The 23,854-nt window shown below is 29.9% G+C and overlaps 4 protein-coding genes across 6 annotated transcripts; 3 read left to right on the top strand and 1 right to left on the bottom strand.

The window, feature by feature from the left end:
- Positions 1–318: 318 nt before the first annotated feature.
- LOC145017175 (glycine-rich RNA-binding protein 4, mitochondrial-like) lies at positions 319–1,347 on the top strand. The gene is made up of 5 exons (XM_078975244.1): positions 319–479; positions 623–691; positions 777–883; positions 988–1,050; positions 1,124–1,347. The coding sequence occupies exons 1-4, from the start codon at positions 383–385 to the stop codon at positions 1,033–1,035; spliced, it is 321 nt and encodes a 106-aa protein (XP_078831370.1). The 5' UTR covers positions 319–382; the 3' UTR covers positions 1,036–1,050; positions 1,124–1,347.
- Positions 1,348–3,615: 2,268 nt separating this feature from the next.
- Positions 3,616–5,507, top strand: LOC145017346 (small ribosomal subunit protein uS8). The gene is made up of 4 exons (XM_078975391.1): positions 3,616–3,717; positions 4,578–4,728; positions 4,810–4,970; positions 5,150–5,507. Exons 2-4 carry the CDS (start codon positions 4,596–4,598, stop codon positions 5,246–5,248), a joined length of 393 nt encoding a protein of 130 aa, XP_078831517.1. The 5' UTR covers positions 3,616–3,717; positions 4,578–4,595; the 3' UTR covers positions 5,249–5,507.
- An 8,995-nt stretch (positions 5,508–14,502) lies between these two features.
- On the top strand, positions 14,503–16,695 carry LOC145015028 (ras-related protein RABE1a-like). The gene is made up of 9 exons (XM_078973483.1): positions 14,503–14,718; positions 14,853–14,983; positions 15,452–15,524; positions 15,607–15,707; positions 15,799–15,864; positions 15,944–16,041; positions 16,134–16,196; positions 16,298–16,390; positions 16,492–16,695. The coding sequence occupies exons 2-9, from the start codon at positions 14,911–14,913 to the stop codon at positions 16,570–16,572; spliced, it is 648 nt and encodes a 215-aa protein (XP_078829609.1). The 5' UTR covers positions 14,503–14,718; positions 14,853–14,910; the 3' UTR covers positions 16,573–16,695.
- Positions 16,696–19,471: 2,776 nt separating this feature from the next.
- On the bottom strand, positions 19,472–21,698 carry LOC145017940 (DNA-binding protein). 3 transcript variants are annotated; one of them, XM_078975886.1, is made up of 6 exons: positions 21,450–21,698; positions 21,229–21,354; positions 20,181–21,095; positions 20,018–20,083; positions 19,735–19,933; positions 19,472–19,642 (listed from the first exon to the last, which is right to left on the bottom strand). In XM_078975886.1, the coding sequence occupies exons 2-6, from the start codon at positions 21,229–21,231 to the stop codon at positions 19,578–19,580; spliced, it is 1,248 nt and encodes a 415-aa protein (XP_078832012.1). In that variant the 5' UTR covers positions 21,232–21,354; positions 21,450–21,698; the 3' UTR covers positions 19,472–19,577. The 3 variants fall into 3 exon arrangements, with proteins under 3 accessions (XP_078832012.1, XP_078832013.1, XP_078832011.1); XM_078975887.1 differs by having other exon boundaries at positions 21,229–21,333; XM_078975885.1 differs by having other exon boundaries at positions 21,229–21,277.
- Between the last annotated feature and the right edge of the window lie 2,156 nt (positions 21,699–23,854).

The raw sequence follows: 23,854 nt of genomic DNA, 5'->3' as shown, positions 1-23,854 counted from the left end.
GTTACAAGGAATCAAAGAGAGTGATGAACTTGTTATAGATGAGTAGTATGGTGAAAATTTTCTTGAATTGATTTGTTATTTGTTCGACTTTAAACAATAAGTTAGTGAAATTATTTTTTCATTTGTTATGTGTTTGAGTTTGAGTTTAAGCAATAAAGATCTAAAATTTAATTCAGAAAGTTAAAATAATCAATTTTATCATTAAGCACCTTCACCGAACAATTTGTTTTCATTCAAAGACAAATTCATTTAGAACCTCCGAATCCGAATGATTCAGAAGTTGCCAAACAACCCTTAAATATAAAATTATCCAAATAAACACACATCTTACGAATTATGATTTTTAGTATTCACCTATTGGACGGATATATGCAAAATAAATATGTGGGCGAATGGGGTTTATCGGCTTTCTTCATCTCCAATATTCAGATTCAGATGGATGTTGAGGCGTCACTCCTCCAGCAAGCTGTTTGTCGGAGGTATCATGTTTATTTGCTCCTAATACTTTTTGCTTTTCATGAATTTGTTCATCTCCATTCTAAACCCTAGACAATTTACAAAATCATCCCTTGGGTCATCGATTCACAGGGGAATATTAATATATGTATATGTATGCACACAGGGCTTTCGTATGATACACATGAACCAGTGTTAAAACATGTATTTGAGCAGCATGGAGAATTAATTGAAGGTGATTCACATGATCGCAACTCACCAGCTGCTGTGTGTCTGTCTAATCTTCTTATAAAAAGTTAACTTCCATGATTGATTTGCAGTTAGGGTTATATGCGATCACAAGAGTGGGAAATCAAAAGGATATGGATTTGTGCATTTTGTTTCTGAGGAGTCTGCTACCAAAGCCTTAGCAGAAATGGATGGTCAGGTAAAAAAAAAAAACATTAGAATCATAAACAAAACCTTCTCTTGAAATGTCACCAGAATTTCATTTCATATTCATTCTGTTGGTTTGTAATGCTTTCTTTTCAGCTACTTGATGGTAGAAATATTCGGATCCATTATGCAAATAAGAAATAACATCAACAATGCCAGGTGTGGTGTGGTTTGCTGATTCATAATTGTTCCTCTGTAACGATTTTCATCTTGTTTTTATCCAAAATTTCAGGGTTTTGCTTGATCAAACTCAGATGAGAAAATTCAGAGAGAGCAGATACGATTAGATTTTTGGGCTGCTATATAACTTGTGATTCTTTCTTCTTCTATCCATGTAAAAGTAGAAAAGAAGCTTTTACTCCCTACAGTTGAAACCAATCATCTTTTCTTCTTATGCTTTGTACACAATTATTTTCTTCCTTTTACATGAGCATCATATGCAAATTATCTTCTCTACTTTCCATTCCCATTGATCATCTCATTAAGCTACATTTTTATTCTTATTTACACACCATAGTTTGATAGTTGCTAAGATTCAACATTGGAAACAAAAGACAATGAGAATATATAGTTGGAATCAAGTAGAAATGTGGATTTGTTGAACATATATCTTAAGATCAGTTGCTGGGAAAAATTATGGAACTGCAAATGTGCCACTTAAGTTCTTTAAATTTTTGTTACACGTTCTTTTTCTTCAAATTTTATTTATTTAGTGAGGGCTCTTTGCAAAAGGTGGTGCATCCCTTAAATCCCTAAACCATTTGTCACTCCATATTTTGCTTCTTTTTCAAGATGAATATGCCCGATATCAATGGAGGATGATACTTTGAGGTGATTTTCTTCTGATTTTAGCAACCCTAAAGTTGATTTTGTAATGCAATATTAACATTTCTAAACTGAAAACCGTGAAATTTGAGTGTGTTGTTTTATTATGGCTTAAAGTTTGGTTGAATGGTCCGATGATCCATGTGTGTTTAAGTCATGACATGCAACTCTATACCGTGTTTGTGGTTGACATATGTAGCTGTTTACTATTTTGTTAAAACCAAATTGTCCAATCCGACTATTTGGTTCGGATATTCGGATTGATTTGAAGTTAAACTGAATTATTATTTTGGATTTCGGATTGGTTTCGTTTTATAAATATGAACCTTCAAAAACACTGAAAAACAACTTATTATTTATTTTTAATATATATATTTAATTATTTATAAATTTACTAAATTGTTTTTTTAATTATTAGAAACTTTCATCCAATATAATACCTTAATATTTATTTCTTATCAAAAGTTTTGTCAATAAAATATTAAACTATAATCTAAATTTCTTAATAGTTGTTTATAAACTATACTTCATAATTAAAAAGCTTTTTTAGATACTTTTATAGAGTTACTAATATTTAAGTTATCTCGCCTTTTGAAAATTGAATTGTAAAAACCGATCCAACCAAATTGTAATTTTGTTGGATCGAATCAGATTTGAATTTAGTTTGGACTATTTGAATCTATGTTTTAAAAACCAAAATGTATTTGGATTTACTTGATTGGATCGGATCAAACCGATCCATCCAAACGAACACCGATATGTAGCGGACCAAGATGGGCATTTTAATTATTATTTCAATTAAAATATGGAGAACGAATGAAATAAAAGATAAAAAAAAAATCCTATTTGTTCGTCACAACTCACAAATGAATGAAATTGAACATTTATCATGGAATATGATTTCTTTTCTTGAGTGTTTTTTTCTTCTTCTTTAATTTAATGAATGAAATGATAAATGGAAATAAAAATTAAATTTACTATAATAATCTTCAATAATATTGATAATAAAAAAATTAATGATTTTTTTCTCATATAATTCTATTTGATGGTATTTTTTTTTCACTCTAAAGGAATTGTTTTTTACTATAAACAATTTTTATATGATAAATATTTCCTTTTGACCATTTATTATCAATATAGCGTATTTTAAAAAAAAATTAAATATGCAAATATGCTATTTATTTAATGGTATATCTTTATTTTTATAAAATAAAATTTTAGTTCTGTTTGTACATAAAAAAACATATATCAATGACATATTCCATTAGTACGCATAAAACAAACATGCCAATAAAATGTAATTCAATTTCTTTGTACACACAAAGAAATTGCTATTTCAAAAAGAAAAATTGCTATTTTTAAAAAAAAGTTGATATTTCAAAAAGAAAAATTGCTATTTTCTAAAAGAAGTTGAGTTATGACTGTTTTTCTTAACACTATGTTTTTCTTATTGTTGAAATTATTTCAATGGTAATATATTTTAAATAAAAATGATAACTCAAAGTGAACATCCTTATTGTTGAAGTCGAGGTATTTTTTTGTATTAGTTATTTTATACCTACAAATCTTCATATCCAATCAAATTATTATAAGTATGATCATTTCATATTTTTCTAACTAACTTATTAAGGTTATATTAGGAATATATCAAATAAAATTAAATTGAATGATGATTTTTCAATATTTCATTAAATAGGAATAATTATAAGTAGAAAAGATAGGAGGTAATTTAATATTTAAACAATTATCAAAACGTCTATGCCTATGTCTGTATTGGTCATTTTATTTTCACGTGCCATGATGTTTGGTCTAAATCGAAAACTGAGTAGTCAATTTGTATGCGATCTAAATATATAAGGGTAAATTTTAAATACTTTTGATAGATTAGGGGCTCGTTTAATAACTTCTGGATTTCCTATAAGACCCAAAACCCTAAGTTCTTTCTCAGTCTCTGTATCCCTTCCTCACTCAGCAGTCGCGGCGGCCGTTCTTTGCTCCGAGGTAACCCTGATTTTCACCTCAATCCATAAGCATTCGCAAGTGCAGCATCATAAGTAGATCATAACTCTTGTAATCTGTTCTTTGATCTTCGAATCAGTTGATTTTTCTCTAGATAATGTTATATTCTGATTAGAATCAGTGTTGGAGGTTTTCGAAACGGTTTTTTCCGATTGGATCGTTTATTGATTTGTTTATGCCGAAGATAATTTGATCTGATCATAATGTCTGTTTATAGTTCGAAGATAATTTGATATCGTCTTCATGTCTGTTTAAGTTTTTCGGTAGTTTGATCTCATCGCAATGTCTGTTTGCAGCTCAATTAGTGTACCAAAAAAATGTTTGTTAATATTATTCTCAGAGTCTGAGTTTTATGCGAGCTGATTTCAAACGCCCGACTTTTCGCTGTCGATATAGTAGCTCAAAATTTCATGAAAACCTTCAGAAATGATGTATTGTTATGCTTTATACATGTTAACAAACTATTTATTTTACTTATCTATGCCCTAAGAATTTGCTCAGACTAGTTATTGAGCACAAACGCATATTAGACTTTGCTGCTCTTGACGTGATTTTTCTTTTTCTGGAATTGGTTTGTATTCATCATATTGCTAAGATGAAATTAGCTTTGCTCTAACTTTAAACAATGACACAAGTCTTAATATCGAAGAAATAGATGATGTTCCTGGCGTTTAAGAAACTAAAATTTTGAATATGTTGTTAAAAATGATTGGGGAAGAGGTTATTCAGTGGTAAACATTATCTTTTTTGAATTATCCCAAAACCCCAATTGTAAGAAGATTGCATGTAGCTTTTTTACATTTGTTTATATAAATGTGTATTGTTGGTGTTGATTCTTGCAGCATCTTGATTTTGTGAGGATGGTGAGGGTTAGCGTGTTGAATGACGCTCTCAAGAGCATGTACAATGCTGAGAAGAGGGGGAAGAGACAGGTCATGATCAGGCCTTCTTCAAAAGTTATCATCAAGTTCCTTATGGTTATGCAAAAGCATGGTTTGCTCTTATCTCCCTTCTCTTCCAACAATTCCAATCATCTTATTTGCAAATGACATTTTTACCCTTAAAACCTTGCAGGCTATATCGGTGAGTTTGAGTATGTTGATGACCATAGATCAGGAAAGATTGTGGTTGAACTCAATGGTCGCTTGAACAAATGTGGGGTCATCAGTCCCCGATTTGATGTTGGTGTCAAAGAAATTGAGCCATGGACTGCTAGACTTCTTCCTTCAAGACAGGTTAGATTTTATTTTTTTCAAGGGCATTTTTGCCATTTTACACAAATGACAAAATCATCTCTCACCTTTTTTCGAGGGCCATTTTTGTCAATGGTCATGTCAATATACAATGGCAATCAGTTATATAATTAATTTTTCTTTGAATTAGTAAATAAATAAGAAATGTTAAAATTGTGCAGTTTGGGTACATTGTTTTGACTACATCTGCTGGAATTATGGACCATGAAGAAGCAAGGAGGAAGAATGTTGGTGGTAAAGTGCTTGGTTTCTTCTACTAAATGTTTGAGATTTTGGGAGGGTCAAATGCGTAATTTAGGGTAGAAGAAGTCTTTGAAAGAAATTTGTGTTTGTGTTTTTCGAGATTGGATTTTTGTTAAGGCGAGATCATGGTTTTGGGTTGGAGTTGACGACGATGTCATGTTGGACATTTTTCCATATTTTAGGTTTTTGAATTTTCTGGCATTACCTTTACCTACCTCTCTTTTGGATCAAGTATTTCTCATTTTTAATTTTTAATGTTATAAGACATTTCTTGAATTTTTGACTAGTCATGGTCTTTTATTATATTATGCGGTAAACTTGAAAATTTCAATTTATTTAAAAAAAACTTAAGTTAAGCTTTTTATAATACATACATACATAAATCAATTGACATAATGTGTATTTGAAGTATTGACATTAATCAAGTAGGTAGTGATAAAACAATTAAAAGTATTTGTGTTGCTCAAAAAAATTATTATCTTATTATTACAGGTTAACAAAAAGAAGGTTAACATGAGAATCTGTCCGACTTCTAAATCTATATTATTTTTTTAGTTTTAGTTAGGTGTTTGTTTTTTATGAGACAAAATGTATGTGCAAATCATATTTGCAAACTTTTCCAGTAGAACAGCTGGACCAAATGTTTGTATTTTGCAAGAAAAAACTGTTTGTTTTTTAATGTTTGCATGTTGTTAAAATAAACTGAGATTTAGATATACAGGTTTTTTTAAACATAAAAATATTACAAAAAACTAAAATTTTCATCAACTATATCTTAAGCGATTACAACTAATTAACAAATATAGTTTGGGGTAAGTTAAAAACTGAATCGAGAATTTTTTTTGATAAAAATGCAACAAAACCAAAAATAATAAACTGAAACAGATACAAAATTCCATGTGATGATTCCAAGGGCTAAAACTAAGTTGGGATTCAATAATCAAAAAATTATGATAATTGAAAAATAAAACTTCAATAAGATTTTTGATATATATATATATATATATATATATATATATATATATATATATATATATATATATATATATATATATATATATATATATATATATATATATATATATATATATATATATATATATATATATATATATATATATATATATATATATATATATATATATATATATATATGAACTAATTAATCGATAATATTGTTTCCATCCTAAATAACATAAAAAAAAGTTATCAAATTTACTTACATTGCACAAAAATATAAATATCTATAAAACTATGTCAAAATTATTTGGATAAATCTATTATTTGAATAGAAAAACATGTACATAATAAAAAAACATAAACATTTTGGTTAATACATAATTATGATACAAAAAAACAATAAACAAAATAACAGATAAATACATAAAAAGAAAGGAGTAAAAAAATATAAAAGATGAAAACGACACTAATAATTACAAAAAAAAAAAATCTTTTTTTAAAGTTAAATACATATTGTGGAAGAGGTAAAAAAGGTTAAAAGACATAAATTCATATGTATGTCAAGAAGACGACGCGCATACCTTTTTAGGTCTGCGGTCTTCTAACAAACAAACAGTCTACGAGACCAAATGTCTACGCACTGGCGTAGACATAAGAGGTCAAGAAGAACTTTTGCAGAAAAACAAACATCACCTTAAATTAAAATTAGCAGCAAGAGACTTTTGATTCTAGTTATTAACAAAAAACTTAATTTTGTAGCTTTTTAGTTTGAGTAAAAATCATCTAACTCCTTAATAAGATTACTTTATGTCATTTTAAATATTTCAAAATTTTTGAATATTTTTACCAAATATTTATATAGCAAATAAAAGTTACAATTACTAACTACAAGTTTCTAGCTACTAGCTAGTTTTGCTGACAATTTCTCATAAATAAGATAAAATTTCCAAATCACCTACATACGCTGCCCTTTCCGCACAAGGCATTAGCAAAAGTCCAGTCGTGTTCAAAATCACCAAAACCACAAGCTGACAACTTTTTTTCCCCTATAGATATCATCTGCGAAAAAATAAATTGCACAACGTATTTGTGTAAAAACCTTAAGGTACATTTGATTGTGGAAGACTGTATTCATTTTCTAAGAAAATGTTTTCAGAAAATAGAGTTGAGTTTTCATTTTTAATTTCCAATTAAAATTTTAGAAAAAGTATTTGGTTGGAACCGATAGAGTTTTCATTTTCCATTTTAAAATTTTGAAAATTGTAAACATCACTAGTCTTATTTATATATAATTTGAAAAACTGAAAATTATCATTTTTTTAGAAACTTTGGAAAACTAAAAAACCAAATGTGTTTTTAAAATTTTTATTGAAAAATGAAAATGAAAATTAAACTCTATTTTCTGAAAACATGTTCTTAGAAAATAAAAATAATTTTCCACAACCAAACACACTCTGATATTTCTCTCTGAGAAGGTGGTCACCAATATACTACGGGATAATTTAGCGCCGTAACCGAGTTGTAGTGTTGTAGACTTGAATTTGTCCTTGTAGCTGTTTGGCCAACTACTATATAGGATACTTCACTTTAACTTTATATTAAGTTCACTATTAAGATTTACGACTTGTGTATTGGAAAATCATCTCAAAAGAAAAAAAAAATGGATAATCATTCACAAATTTGATTTGGCCGCTGTCCACTGATGAGTAGCCCGAAAAGGAGATGGACAAGATGAACCTATTCATCTACTTTTTTATTTTATTTACACAATATTTAATTAATGATAAATTAAATAAAACTTTTAATAAAGTTATTAGTTACTGATTAGGACCGTGTAACATGCATAAGTGTATATCGGGTAAGTTTGGGTTAACTTTTTTATATCAATAGTGATTCTTATGAAAAATGCTTTTTTGGACGCGAAAAACTGATTTTTCAAGAGTAAAATGGTTTAAAAAGTTAAAAAATTAGGATTTTTCAGCTTTTTTCAGCTTTATTTTTTTCTATAAAAAGCTGTTTTTAAAAACGTTTTTTAAATAAACAAACACTTTTTTAGCTTAATGGCTTCTTAAAAAGCTAAAGGCTTTTTTAAAACTATCCCAAACACCCACATGTGAAAAAAGGAAAACAATACTCCTTTTGTACACATTTTATTATCAACCTATATTTATTTTTTTAATATTTAATTTATAAAAGATAATATACAAAACTGGTTCTGGATTTTCGTCTTTTCGGTGCATGCTTGTTTGGGCGTCGATATATAGACGAAAACCGAAATGTGTTCTCGTAAAACAAAATATAATCAACATTGTATCAGTCAGTCTCACAATCAACATATAAATATAAATCATTACGTTAATATATGAAAAAAAATATGATATAAAGAGTTGAATTTAAATGTATGGATTATTAGTTTCTCAATTCTCATGGACCATTCACGTAAAACTAGCAATAAACCAAAAACAAAATAGGGATTTTTCAACTTATCATAACAAAAACAATATCAATTTTTTTTTTTCCAACATTCATTCATTTACTTAAAGATAATTAGAACTTACAATCCAAAGTTTATAAATATTAAATAGGTACCGTCATAGAAAGCAAGATCAAAATCAAACCACCGATTTTACTATGGTTGCATTTATGCCAAAGATTGTGTAGTTGCCCAAATGATCAACATAGTTTCACAACTTCATTGACCACCAGAAAACTTGATCATCACTTCACCACCACCACCGCTGCCATATGCCGCCATGGCTTCCGGTGGTTTTAAACTCCACCGGAGCCTCATTTTGGACATGAAAGAAGAGAGTGAAGTGATGAGAGGGTTTGATGACCTTAAAGGAATGGGTTTTTAGTTTAGTGGGGAAGCATATCCTACGAGCATCAATTTTGATTCCCATTCATTTTTTTATTATTATTTTTTTGCTTATTAATTTATCACCTTGTGAGCACAATTTTTTTTATTTTTTATTTTTAACTTTAAACTCTGTGACATTATTGTTTAGGGGATCTAAAAAATATAAACAATACCAACAGCTCACATCAATTTGCATAATACTATCAATATTTTAGGACAAAATGGTAAAAATGGTCCCTGTGGTTTGTATTTTTTAGGATTTTAGTCTAAATTACAATTTTTTTGTATTGATGGTCCTTTTGAGTTAGTTTCGTTGCGTTTTTGGTCCCTTTAAATTGTGAAATTACTGTAATGCCCTTGAATTATTTATTTTCCATTTCTTTCATTTATTTTTAAATCTAATACTAATTTATTTATTTTAATAATTAAAAAAATAAAAAACATCTCTCTCTCTCTCCAACAAATCAAAAAACCACCTGATCCATCTTCTTCCCCAAATAATCTCTGCCAGCAAACAAAGCCATTCTCAAGCGCCTGGTTTGACAAACCAAGCAAAGTTCACCATCCCATGCATTGTATTCATCTTCGAGGTATGTTTCCTCGTTATCTCCATACCTTTCTCGTGAAAGAATTGTTAGATCAGAAAGAAACTTTCATGGGTTTGCTTTAAAAAATAAGGTTTATAAGTCGTTTATTGGTATGGGGTATTACAACACCTCTATTCCTCCTGTGATTTTGAGGAACATTATGGAAAAAACCCTGGTTGGTACACCCAATACACTCCCTACGAGGCTGAAATTGCACAAGGAAGAATCAAATCCCTGCTTAATTTCCAAACCATGGTAACAGATCTTACTGGTTTACCGATGTTAAATGCTTCATTACTTGATAAAGGAACAACAGCTGCAGAATCCATGACGATGTGCAATAAGATCGGGAAGAATAAGAAGAAAACATTCATCATCGCAAGCAATTGACACCCACCGCTCAACTCTGCCCCCTTTCCTCTTGTTAGCTGATGGACTCATATCGACTTCCACCTTTACCCACAATCTTAGATAGCAGAGGAGAAAGTTAAAGAGTCAACGATGATGAAGCTGTTGTTGGAGTTTCCCCACCGGATTAGATCATATGAAGAAGAATCGTTGAAGTCGACACCTTTCTGATGAGCGAGAGATAGAGAAGACGAAGAATGTGGATTTCATATTTGGAGGATTAGGTAATGACAAGGGCTAATTTCGTTTTTAGAGAGAGAGAGAGAGAGAGAGAGAGGACCCCATATTTTTAATTAATAAAACATTAAATTAAATAGAAAAAACAAAATAAAATATATCAAAAGGGCATTACAATCATTTTGCTATTCAGAGGGACCAAAAACCCAACGAAACTAACTAAAAAGGACCATTAATAAAAAAAATCGTGGTTTGGACTAAAACCTCAAAAACTACATACCGCAGGGACCATTTTTTCAAATGTGTCATATTTTAGGCGTGTTAGGGTTTGAACATTAAATTTTATGTGTGAATTCTTAGGGGGGGGGGGGGGGGGGGGGATGAAATATATGCGTGAAGGGATCTTAATCTTACAAATAAAAAGGTATTCTTCACTAAAAGATTATAAATATATATATATATATATATATATATATATATATATATATATATATATATATATATATATATATATATATATATATTATAAATAACTTTATGGCCCCTCCTTTTATTATGTATACGACTAAGTAAATTCAGAAAAATATAAATCAGTCTTATTTGATTATTGTTTTGAAACCAATAAAATAAGAGATAACCAACTGAATTACTGAAAAAATCAAACCAAATCCTCTGTTTAGAAAGTAAAACTATACATATAAACCCAAAAAACTATATTAATTTATAATATATTAATGTAATTGTTTAGTAAATATTAAACCCTATACAAGATTATCATTGAGGCCGAAAAAATTACTCACCGGAAAATAGTGCCACTCCTCAAATATTTCGGAGTTCTCAGCGGCGAACATCACCGTTACCCGAAGAGTGCTCGTCATTCCCTCTATCATCTCTCTTTTGCTCAACTTTGTGCTTGAGATTGGTAAAGTTTTTTTTTTCTCTTTCTCACCCTCTTTCTCTATATTTTAGGATTTAGATAAAACTTTGGAATTTGAGAAAAGATGTAAAAAAAGTAATGGGATAATGACTCAGAAGGGTAATAAGGTTTCCAGTTTGTCCGTATTAGGTCACTAAGGTTTTTTTTGTGCTTAATAGACCAATATGATTGTTATTACCGTTTAGAAATAGTCATTTTACCGGTTAAAACCGGTAAAAGGACTATTTCTAAACGGTAATAACAACCATATTGGTCTAATACGCACAAAAAAAAACCTTAGTGACCTAATACGGACAAACTGGAAACCTTATTACCCTCCTAAGTCATTAACCCTAATTATTTAGAAAACATGCTTACTAATCAATGTGACTGATCTGTTTGACTGAAAATAGTTGCTTCCATTTAAACTTATCTCACAACCCTTCCAGAACTTATAAGTCCAAAAACTCATATGATTGATGATATTTATTACATAAATATGCAACCAATAAATCTTTCAATGTTGTGTAAATAGAAGTATTTCAAAGCTATGTTAAATTACTATGTTTATTTACTTATCAGATTAATTCATGATTACTTACAATTGACAATACTATGTATTCTTTTACACAAAATTTGTAAATTTAAATATAACATTATATTATAATATACTATAGTCACACTTTAATAAATTTTGTTATCTATGAGAATACTTAATTTTTACTAAATTGTAAAGACAACTAACCACTTAAAATTGTTTCAAATTGATGATTGTGTTTCTGGAGAGAATGTAACTCCTTCAGTTTTAGAAAAATCAAACGCCACAAGTCCAATTAAACTGTTAAAGAACACGATTGATCTAAAACACAATTTGCATGAAGTGTCTTTTTGAAAAATAATTTCACATATTTATTTGAATCAACGATTATAATTTCACATAAAAAAAACATAAATCTCTTAATTAATAATTTATTGAAAATAATTAATTAATAGTTATGAGTTTTTACTATAAAAAATTATTTATTTTTGTAACCGTAGTTCACATGGACTATAACCTAATAAATAATAATAATAAAAAAATGTGTTGTCATCTCCCTCTTCTCAAAAATTATTTTAACCAATTATGATGGTACTAGGTGTGAGTCCCGTGTATTACACGGGTTTATTAAAAAAGTTGAATATAAAATAATAAGGATCAAGTTTTTCAATATATCTATCATAATAAATGAAAACTAATTACTTTGTTTATAATTGGATTCCATAACATTTTTTGTTTTGAAAAAGTTATTGTATAAGTGAAAATTATGATGTGTAAACATTTAATTATGAAAGAATTGATTATTGCCTAATTTGTAGTTGTATGTTTTTTTTTGGTATGGTTATTAAAATTTAATTTAATGATTCTACATAACATAAATAAACTCCTATAAAATATGGAATTTACTTTTAAATTTAAGAAAATTGAAAGCACAAGAAAATGCCAAGTGGAAAAAGAAAAATCAAAAAATCCTACAAAATGACATGTGTCAAACTAAATGAGAAGATGATATTTGGCAAAAATATTTTCATTTATTAGGATAGATATTCCATCTCTTCATTTACATTTTATTTTAGCATATTATATTTCAATTACGTGGAAAATTCACTTAATTTTCTATAGTGTTCAATATCTGAAATATAAAATGAAGCTTAAAAGTCGAAATACAATATTTGAAGTCTTATTATAAGATGATCTTAGACTATTTGAAAAATAAATCAAGCGCATAACATGAAACCAAGTCTAAACTTTAAGACACAAAACCCAAAGTCAAATGTCAATGCCATAACCAATTAAACTATTTAAAAAATAATTATTCAAGAATGTGTATGTGATATAAAACAAATTCTTTTACAAAAACACTATAACTTTATTATAAAATGATTAAAAATATTTTATCTAATTTAAACAGCATAAGTTGAAAGTTAAAACGTATATGCAGGATACAAACGGGACCTCACAACTCGATGTGCCAATTTTGGACACTTTCTATGAAACGAAAGAAACCCATAACAACTTGTTTATAGTAGAAAAGATTAACAAAAGAACAAATAAATCGAAGCCCCACTTGAAAATGAAATCTTTAAAAATAAAAGCGACATGACATAACTTTTAGTACTATCATTGAAGTAGATTGTTAAAAAGTCAATGGTTGCTTAGGATTTTTTGTTATGTCCCTTTAAACAATTAAATATAAAAAATAATCAGTATTTTGATTAATGATAATATTTACTTCTTTTCTTTTTTAATTGCAAATCTAATATACTCATAAACTAATCTTTAATTCAATCTATGTCTGCGACAAGATAAAAGTTTTGAATTAATAATCTATATAAATAAAGATGGTTTAAAGTTTAAATACCAAAAATTCAACTTTCGAGTAACCCACCATTTTGAATAAATACTAAATCGTTCAGCTTTCATGTTTGATGTCAGTGACAACCCTGGGATGGGGTGTGTTGGCGGTGTAGTCGTACATGACCTTCGATTTTAAGGGGACTTCAATTTTTAGGACAAATATATAGTTATTGTGTTGGTATTTTTGTAAAATACATTTTTATATGTTATCATTAAAGAAATTATCTATGTCCATTACTTAAGTATACAATATAGCATTTGGCTGTAATCTTGAAATTATTTTAGTTATGAGAAAAATCAAATAAAATTAAAAAAAAAATCTATTCATAAATTTTAAAATTTATTAACAATTTAAAGAAAGTATTTATCCAAAGAAAAATAAATTTTATTTCTAATATTAATTGTTTTCTTTTGACTTATATTTGCTTCTAGTGCTGTGCTGTTCATGTGAGAGTTTTGCAAACTTATTTATCGTTTGTAAAAAATCATAAATATTAAGTACTTAAACATAGTCTCATTTTAAAATCTTTTTCAAATACATGGTGAGAAAGTATAACTGAAAGTGCAAAAACAACTGTTTACCTAATGAATTTGGTTGATTCTAATGAGTATTGTAAAATAACGTAAGTCCGTTGGCTTTTTTTAAACTAACAAAACATGATTGAGGTTATTTGAAACAAACTTCATTGGTTTTATAAATCATTTTTCTGATATTCAATTTAAACGTCATAAATCATATCATTTGTTGACTTTCATTAACCGGTTGATCTTAATGGAAATTAAACAAAAATAATATTAAGTTTGTTCGGTTTTTTAGAAAAGATTTCAACAAAAATGACGACCTCGACCTTATGCCAAATTACAATATCCAGCTCAGATTTTAGCCCCTGCAACGCGCACACGGTTATTACCGTGATCGGCCACTTCGTTTCCTTTAAATCCAACAACTGTCTACCGGTTAATCTTGTGCGCGTCAACACCGGATACTTGCTTCCCCCATCGTTCGTTCGTTCGTTTACTCTTCTTTTTCCCCGTATTTGCTAGATTGCGCAGGAGAGCCAACAGCGCACCCTTAGCAAGTACAGGCACCTGAAAACACAGCAGAAGAAAGGGGAACTGGCGCATCTTAGCCAACCGTCATTGTAGGCTGGATTCCTCTCTTTTTGTTTTCTAAGCATTCCAAGGTAATAATTTCTCTCTGTCTAGATTTTCAATGGCGGATCTCTTATCGCTTACTAGTCGGGTGTGTTTGCTGTTGATTGCGCATTCATTTACTTTGATTCTGTTTGTAATTTTGTTGGTTTAATCGATGTTACAGATATATTTACGCGGTTTATTATTAGACTCTATTTGTTGAAAACTCTTCCGATCCTTCAATGGCCGCTCCACCTGCAAGGGCACGAGCAGATTATGATTACCTCATAAAGCTCCTTTTGATTGGCGATAGCGGTGAGTCATAATTTTCGTCATTTAAAATACAATTTCACTGTTTGATTTTTTTTTTTCGTCTATATGCTAGTGATATTGGTTCTTAGTTGATTCTGGAGGTGGTTTATTGTACGGATCTAGGTTTAATTTGATGCTTTATCATGATTTGGTCTTGTATTTGTTAAGAATTTCACTAGCGTTATCATGCTAGAGGAAAGTCAACTGTTATGAAGAATCTGTCAATTGCTGCTATAAACTTGTGTATGTAATTGATCATGATCGATTTCATGTCTGGAATCTGTTCCCAATCTTCCATTCATCGACTGTTACTTGTTTTGAATGTCAGTGTTACTTCCATTCATCAACTGTAACTTGTTTAATGAAGAATCTGTGAATTGCTTTGCGTTTCTGATTGATCATGATCGAGTTCATGTCTGATATCTGTTCTCACTCTTCCATTCATCAACTGTTACTTGTTTTGAATGTCAGGTGTGGGAAAGAGTTGCCTTCTCTTACGATTTTCTGATGGTTCTTTTACTACAAGTTTTATCACTACAATCGGGTGAACTAATTCATCTTTTCTACATCAAAATTTCATCTTTTTTTTTTTATACAAAACATTTCTGACATTAATCTTTTTGCAGTATCGATTTTAAGATAAGAACAATTGAACTTGATGGCAAACGGATCAAACTCCAAATCTGGGATACAGCTGGCCAAGAACGATTCCGAACAATCACTACTGGTATCACTATGAATCTATGATGATATGATTTTTTTTTTTGTTTTAAAATGTCAATTTAAGTTATAATTTACATAATCTTTTTTCCCTCCAGCTTACTATAGAGGAGCCATGGGAATTTTGTTGGTGTATGATGTTACAGACGAATCATCTTTCAACAGTAAGATTTTCTTTCCTGAATAATTAATTAACTAATTAATATTATCTTATTATTAATCTTAAATAATATGATGTTACAGACATAAGAAACTGGATTCGCAACATCGAACAACATGCATCTGATAATGTGAACAAGATCCTTGTTGGAAATAAAGCTGATATGGATGAAAGCAAGAGGGTAATTTTTATAGATTTTAACCTAATTCCATTAATCCATTATTATTATTATTATTATTATTTTATTCTTATTTAGTTACGTAATATTTGTAGGCTGTACCTACCTCAAAGGGACAAGCACTAGCAGATGAGTATGGCATTAAATTTTTCGAAACTGTAAGTAAATAAAAATACATTTTCAATATGGATTATATTTATTTTTTGTAAATAAATATGTTAGTTATTGAGGAACATAGTCATAAGCTGTGTTTTTACAGAGTGCGAAAACCAACCTAAATGTGGAGCAAGTTTTCTTTTCAGTAGCAACAGATATTAAGCAAAGACTCGCAGACACTGATTCTAAACCTGAGGTAATTTTTTTTTTGCTTTCTAAATAGTATTTGTTATAATTTAATATTTATGATTTGTGTATTTATATTTACAAAGTATTTGGTTTTAATATTAATGACAGCCATCAACAATTAAGATTAATAAACCAGATGGTGGAGGTGCAAACAGTCAATCTGAACAGAAATCAGCTTGCTGTGGTTAAACAGACGTAGGGTTTTTGACTTTTGGACTGATTTAGTCATTGAATTTTATTTCTGGTAGTGTGAAAATCTATGTCATTTACACCATTGTTCCATAAATGAAAAACGATCATCTGTTTTTTTTTTTTTTTTTCATGATGTGACATTGACTTTAATTTTTGTAATTAATTTTCTACTCTGCACGTGGATAAATATTAACCTTGTAAATTAGTAATAGATTTTCTTGAATTATGATTTTCTTTTGCTCATTAATTTACACCCACGTTGATCTTGAAAGAATACTCCAAGTTTGAATGTGTAATCAACTTTTGTAGCTGCAATGGTTAGGTAGTCACTCCTTTATGATAATATTTTTTTGTTGCATGGGAAAGTAACCAAATTGTTGCGCATGCATGAAACTTTGATTGTAGTGTACTATTGATACACAAAAAGATAATGATACATGCTTGACTAAAAGGCTTCAATATAGAACACAACACAAAAAGAACAAGACAACACATGAACAACTTCTTGTTCTTTTTCTTAGCCTTCAACAAAGTAGTAACATTTCAAAGTAAGCAAAGCTTCAAGTTAGGGTTTACAAACATAAATTCATAATGCATAAAATCGGCACTTTCTATGAAAACTAAATAGTATATGCAACTTATTAACGCTAAACTTACCAGCAAATTTGCACAATTTCGAAACATGCAAGCCAGATTGTCATTAGACCAAGAAGTTCATTTGAACTAGTAAGGGCATCCACAATAGGAGTGCAATAAGAATTCAATGGAATATTTCAATAGAATATGGAAGAGAGGGAGTATAGAGTTCAATGTTCAATAAGAATTCAATGGAATATTTCAATATAATATGGAAGAGAGAGACTATAGAGTTCATGTTCATTGAACGGTTGAAAGGATTTCTAATGCAACTTTATTGACTTTTTAAGAATTGACTTGTAAATATACATTCTTTCTCCTATTGGCACTTTATTCAACTCTTCATGGGTTGAATGGAGTGTGGATGCTCTAAAGGGCAATTGTACAAAAGTAACCAATCGACTTCAAACCGGTGTTGTTTGAAGTGGAGGAGACATCGCAAAGTTTTCTATTTAGGGTTTGGGAGATGTTCTTGGAGATCACAAATACGGAAATCAAGTGTTAGTAATGAGTTTTTTTAAGGAAAGTGTATTAAAGAAGCTTATACACACACGCATAGGAAACTACATACTCGAAGGGGATGCCACATGGCGCTACCCATTCCTTCAAACCCTTGAAACCAGCTACAATTTTAAGGGTTCCATTAATTAGCATGTAATTTTATAGTTTAAGATCCACACTCTGAGAAATAAAATTTAGTGACCAAATTAAGCTAAAATCGATATGTGATGGTGACAATAACCCTTCTTCTTAACCTTTGTGTTAAACATTTTTTTTCCTAAATGTTTGACATCTACTATTTCAACTTGGAATAAAAGAGGACATTTTTGTTTTTGTATATCTAATAGCTCTTAGCGTAAAAGCTTGCAAGAAATCTGGACATAATAAAAGAAATAATCATAATTAAGTTTTCTTGCTTTTCATTCGGTTTTTGATCAATTTTGTTGAACAATTCTTACCTACTTCGTAGGTAACTTTGGTCAAAATAGCTAGTTGTAGTTTTATTTGTGTAGAAAAATTTGATAAAATTAGCTTTAAGTTTTTGAAATGTGTAAAAAGAAATAAAATATAAGGAAAATGACTTGCAAGGGTAATTATCTTTTATCTTGTTCATAATTACGCATTTTTTTTATACATTTGACCATTAACTTGTTAAATATGTTCACATGTTTAACAAGTTAAATATGTTATAGCAGGTAACAATGGTAATATGTGAATACATTTAACAAGTTAAATGGTCAAATGTTTACAAAAAAAAATCCAAAAAATCCTTACAATTTTTTTAAAAGTTTTTTTATAGTTTTTTTTATACTTTCATATAATTTTAATACAAGTATTTTGAAACCAAATATTTTATAAATGTTTTAAAATTTTCTTACAATTTTTTAACTTTTTTTTTAATTTATTTATTTTCATGCATTTTTTTATAACTTTTATACAGTTATTTCTCTTTCAAAAAAAAAAAAAAATACTTTATACAATTATTTCTAAACTTTTTTTTACAACATTTTTAAAGTGTTTCACAGATTTTGTATGACAAATTAATATTTTTTTTATAACATTTTAAAATACTTTCGTTATATACTAGTTTAAAAAGTTATATTAAAAAATTAAAAGTTTATAAACTTCGATTTAAAAAGTATTAAAAAGTTGTAATAATTTTAAAACATTTACATTATATAAATTGTTTTTGTTAAGTAATATTTTCTTTTTATTTTTTAAAAGAGTCTTCCATGGTTATTGTTACATATTTAATTTATTTAATTTTATTGTTAGATACTATTTACTTTAAAAATATTATACATACTTAAAAACAAAAGAAAAAGTTATAAGAGACTATTTAAAATATTTCACAAAACGAAAACATATTTATTAATTAAAAAATAAAGTTTAGAATTGATCTATATTTAACTAATATTTATGAAATTATGGATATTTTATAAAATAATACAAACAAATATGAAAAATAAAATCGCTATTAAAAGTGGGGAAAATGACTTATCAGAGTAATTAGTTTTTCGTTTTGTTCACATTAAGGCAACTTTCTTTTTTTGTATACATTTGACCAATTAACTTGTTAATATGTTTACATATTAATCGGTCAAATGTATACAAAAATAAAGAAGTTGCCTAAATGTGAACAAAGTGACAAAGATGATTACCCTGATAAGTCATTTTCCCTGATAACATAGAAGCTCTCAAAAGCTACCCTAAAAATGATATTATCAGAATCAAATTTGACAAACACTGCAAACAAACAAAAAAAAAATCAAACCTATATATAAAATACTCATGTACAGATGGTTATCAAAGCCGACAAGCATCATAATCGATTCTTTCTTACATTTTAAACAATCTGAAAAATTCTATATATTGAGTTCATCCTTTCCATAAATGCGTTGAAGTTCACGAGTAGCTGCTTGAAAAGATTCTACACAAACACAAATCAAATTATCAAAAACACCAAATCCCAATCATCTGTTTATATCTAATTATCCATAATCAATTTTAGTAAATTATTACCTTTCCATGTGCGAAATGCTTTCTGATTAATGGGTGAACCAGTTACAGTTTGAATTGCATCAAACAATAAACTCTCAGGGGTGCTCCTCAACTCTTGAACTATTTGATATATTGTCTTCCCACTCTCAAAATATATGTGATTGTTTGGATGCTTTGTTTTGCATCCCGCATGCCTCTCAAATTCATAAGCATTCAGTGCCTAAATCCATAAAATGGTGTAGACTAAATTTTTGACAACAAAACGAATAGAATTGCATAAAGATTATGAAAAGTAAGCTCTCACCTTAGAGTGATTACATGATTGACAACCACACAAGTATCCAGAACCTTTTATAATCCCACAAAGCTCCTAATTATACGGATTAAATTCATCATGATTTCTCAGATTGTTCAAAAGTCAAAGTATGATGGTTTGAAGAATGCAAAAAGATGTTTATTTACTTTACCTCCTTTGAAAGTGAAACGTATTTGACAGGGACTCCATCAAGTATGCCAGTAGCCATTAAGCTTCTGACATTTGAAGGGAAGCTATTAGGTGCTTCTTTTTTAGCTGGTTTTGTTTCTAATTTGCTCTTTGATTTAATAACACTCTGAGGTGCACTTGCAACAACACCAAGCACATTGGCTACATCCAACTCTTTAATAATCTCTGGAGACTGCAATGTTTTGACTGTAGATTGATCAAATGATAACCCATAGTTGTTCATGGCTTTGATATAATACCCATTTATTGGCATCTCAGATTCATCTTGAAATCCACCAAAAGATATGGAATTCTCTTCATCTTTGCTTGTAGCAATGGCTGATCTAGGAGCAGGATCGAATCCTGTATAAGAATGTCCCATTAAAGTTACATTTCCATCTTCATTGCCATAGTTGGTGTTAGGCCCCATTGTGATGAAACTGGTGTCGTTGTTATCAATGTCCTTAACTTGATTCACTTTAACTTTCCTAATCCCTCCATAGATCAAACTATCGGGGTCTTCAATGGTGTAAGACATAGATAAACCAACTGAGGATCCGTTTTCGAGTTGAACTTGATCATGGACGATTTTTTTATTCAGATTTCCATCAGGAGATCCCAATAAACGATCGATGAACTGATTTGGGGATGATTGAAGAGCAGAAACAGAAACATTGTCCCACGATAGATGAGAAGTTGGATATACAGAAATTGATTTGCTGTTTGGAGATTCTATGGCTTGTCTTTTGTGAGGGAATAATTCTGCTTCTGTTGCATCTGCAAACCATTGGTGCGAGCGTTTTGATTCTAGTCTGGATGAGTTACCAAATATGGCGTCTCCATCGGTCATATGATGATTATTCCCTTTCGTCATCCAAAATCCTTTCTCATGGAACGACTGGATCATGAAAATCATAAGAAAAATGCTTAAATACTAAACTAAATTTGAACACCAGGAATAAAAAACGTAAACATGCATATCAACAAAGGAATCAAAGAGTGAATTGATCATAAATGCTAAGGAAACATACCATTGCGTGATGAATATTCCTCGATAAGCCAGGAACAGGCGGAAAGTATCTATGAATAGCGGAGAAACGAAAAGTTACGAGACGAAGAAGCTTTCGAGTTCAACTCTAGGAACCAAAAAAGATGAACTTAAAATGAAGAAGGAAACAGTCAAATTTCAAAACCCTAACGCAGAACTCAAATGCATAGAACGGAATAGATAGTTTTTTTGGTTAATTTTTACCTGCGAATGGACAGCAGTGATCTATGTGATCAACTGAAGGTCCAGATGATATCCATTGCCGGCGGCGAACGGCCGGCGATTGCAAAGTTGGGAAATGTTAGGTTTTGGAGGTGTAATACTTACGGTGGATGAGGAGCACAGGATTTTTTCTCGTGGCGAAGGAAAATTAATTTTGAGTATACGGATGGGATCGGGTGTTACCCTACTGAGAGCTCCTGTGTTATTTCCATCAATTGTGGCCGTTGGATTGGGTGTCCCAATGAGTTGATGCCTACAAATAGCATTGAAGAGTTTAAAATCAAACTCTATATCGGTGCGACCCTAATTGTCTAGTATTAGGAGATTTACGGGTTTTAATTAGGGGAATATGCATAATCAATATTCGATTGGATATTCAATTCTAATCCAATAAATATCTAATATTATTATCCTCATCCAATTTATTATTAGTTATTCAATAAAAAAATAAATAGATGAGTTGAAGTTAAAGTTACATTGTTTAGTCTTATTTAAGGTAATTATATGTGGTTTTATTTTTAGTTATGATAGTTATATTTTACATTCTATAGAAAGGAATTAGAATTGGTTGGATGATGAAAAACCAATGGGTTAAATCAATAAAAGAATATATCCAATGGATAAAACCGATCCAATCTAATATTTAATTAGATCAGTTTGGTTCGGTTTTTTTTATACTCGATCAGTTTGGATCGGTTGAAATTTAACATCCAATGGATGAACACCTTTAATCCACGACCAAAAGAAATGCATGCGATAAAGGGTGAGTGTGGTCCATGAATCAGATCAGACTTGAATCAGATCGAAACAGGATTAGCATTGCATATAAACCAAACATGTATATATGGTTTTGGTTTGTTTTTTATTGGTTTTTGGTTTGATTCAATTTTCAGGATCATGAATAGGGTGTGGTCCAAGTAACGAACCAAAATCGAATTAACATTTTTTTTAACCAAAGACCAAACCAAGTATACATGGTCTTGGTTTAGTTGGTTTTCAGTTTGTTTCGGTTTTTTGTAGCATCCCAAAAATATTGAGTAAAATTTTCATTTTTAAATAAGTCAAACCATTCATTCATTAACTCAAAGACAATCAGAATAAAAGTATTCTCAAAACATCAAAGTAATGCATAAACATTTAGTTTGAAATAAATCTCTAGAGGATGCAGTACGATCAAGTCGGGTCTTTCCTTTTAAAACTGGAAGTATCTGAAAATATTTTAAGCATAAATTGTAAGTACAAAGCTTAGTGGATTCCCTAAAATACCACATACCATACAGATCAGTGGGGCCAACCCTGGGGCATATTCCAACCCAACATACAATCATGGGCCCAACCCTGGGGTATGTTTCAACCTAATACATATCATTGAGCCCAGCCGTAGGGTTTATCTCAACCCAAACATACAATGATGGGCCCATCTCTGGGGTATATTTCAATCCAATCATATATTCAAGAGTCAAAAAGACAACTAACATTTTATATAACATGATCCAGTGAGCTGATATTAGTGCCTTCGACCCACAATGTAACATTTTGTTTCCTGCCATTTCTGGGTCTTGGGCCAAAAGTCGATTGTGTAAGACTTTGGACCTTAAGGGTGCAAAGTTTAGTCCTTGTGGAATGAGGTAATGTTGGTTAAGAAATTTAACCCTTGAATTGTGTTTTGGGTCGAATGGTAGAAAGGGGAAAGTCTTAGGCCGTGTTCTTGCATGAAATATGGATTTTTGTTCGAGAAGTTTTTAGTCCAAGATATTTAGATAATATTGTAAAGCTCTTCAATACCTTTCTGTGGATATAAAGAATGTCGAAAACAGAGTTTGAACAAAGAAGTTACAACCGTTTGAAGTTAGGTCGACTTTTGGGTCAGACGCATACGATGGGCGTACTGAGTATGTCTGAGTACTTTGGGCGTAAATTGAGTATGTTGGGCGTACGCGATCAGTGCGCAAACCCTATTTTCGTGGTTTGAGCCATATTTAAACTCCTTAACTTCCCCAAACCCACTCCATTCTCAGTCTCCACCTCTCCAACATCCTCTCCTATAACCCTAACCCTAGGTTAAGCCTTGTGAGCAAAAAGAATGTGTTTTTAAGTGCTTTGGAGTGTTCCTGGTGCACCTTGTGTAACGTCCCAAAAACAAGACCATAAAATTTTTCATTTTTAAATTAATATGACATCAAACCATATCATTATCATAAAACCAAGGTTATCAAAATGTATTGATACATCATCAATATCAGGGTAAATCACAAAATACAGAATTGAGTGATGTGTACTATGTAATCATATTGATCTCTTCCTTTTGAAACCAGAAGCACCTAAAACATAAACTAAAAACCGTAAGTGTGACATCCCCATTTTCATGGCCAGAAAAGACCGATTTT

This window comes from Lactuca saligna, chromosome 9, assembly GCF_052625555.1.
Source record: "Lactuca saligna cultivar CGN05327 chromosome 9, ASM5262555v1, whole genome shotgun sequence".
Classification (NCBI taxonomy): domain Eukaryota; kingdom Viridiplantae; phylum Streptophyta; class Magnoliopsida; order Asterales; family Asteraceae; genus Lactuca; species Lactuca saligna.
Note: the sequence above shows the minus strand (reverse complement) of the source record. Positions and strands in the feature narration are given on the sequence as shown.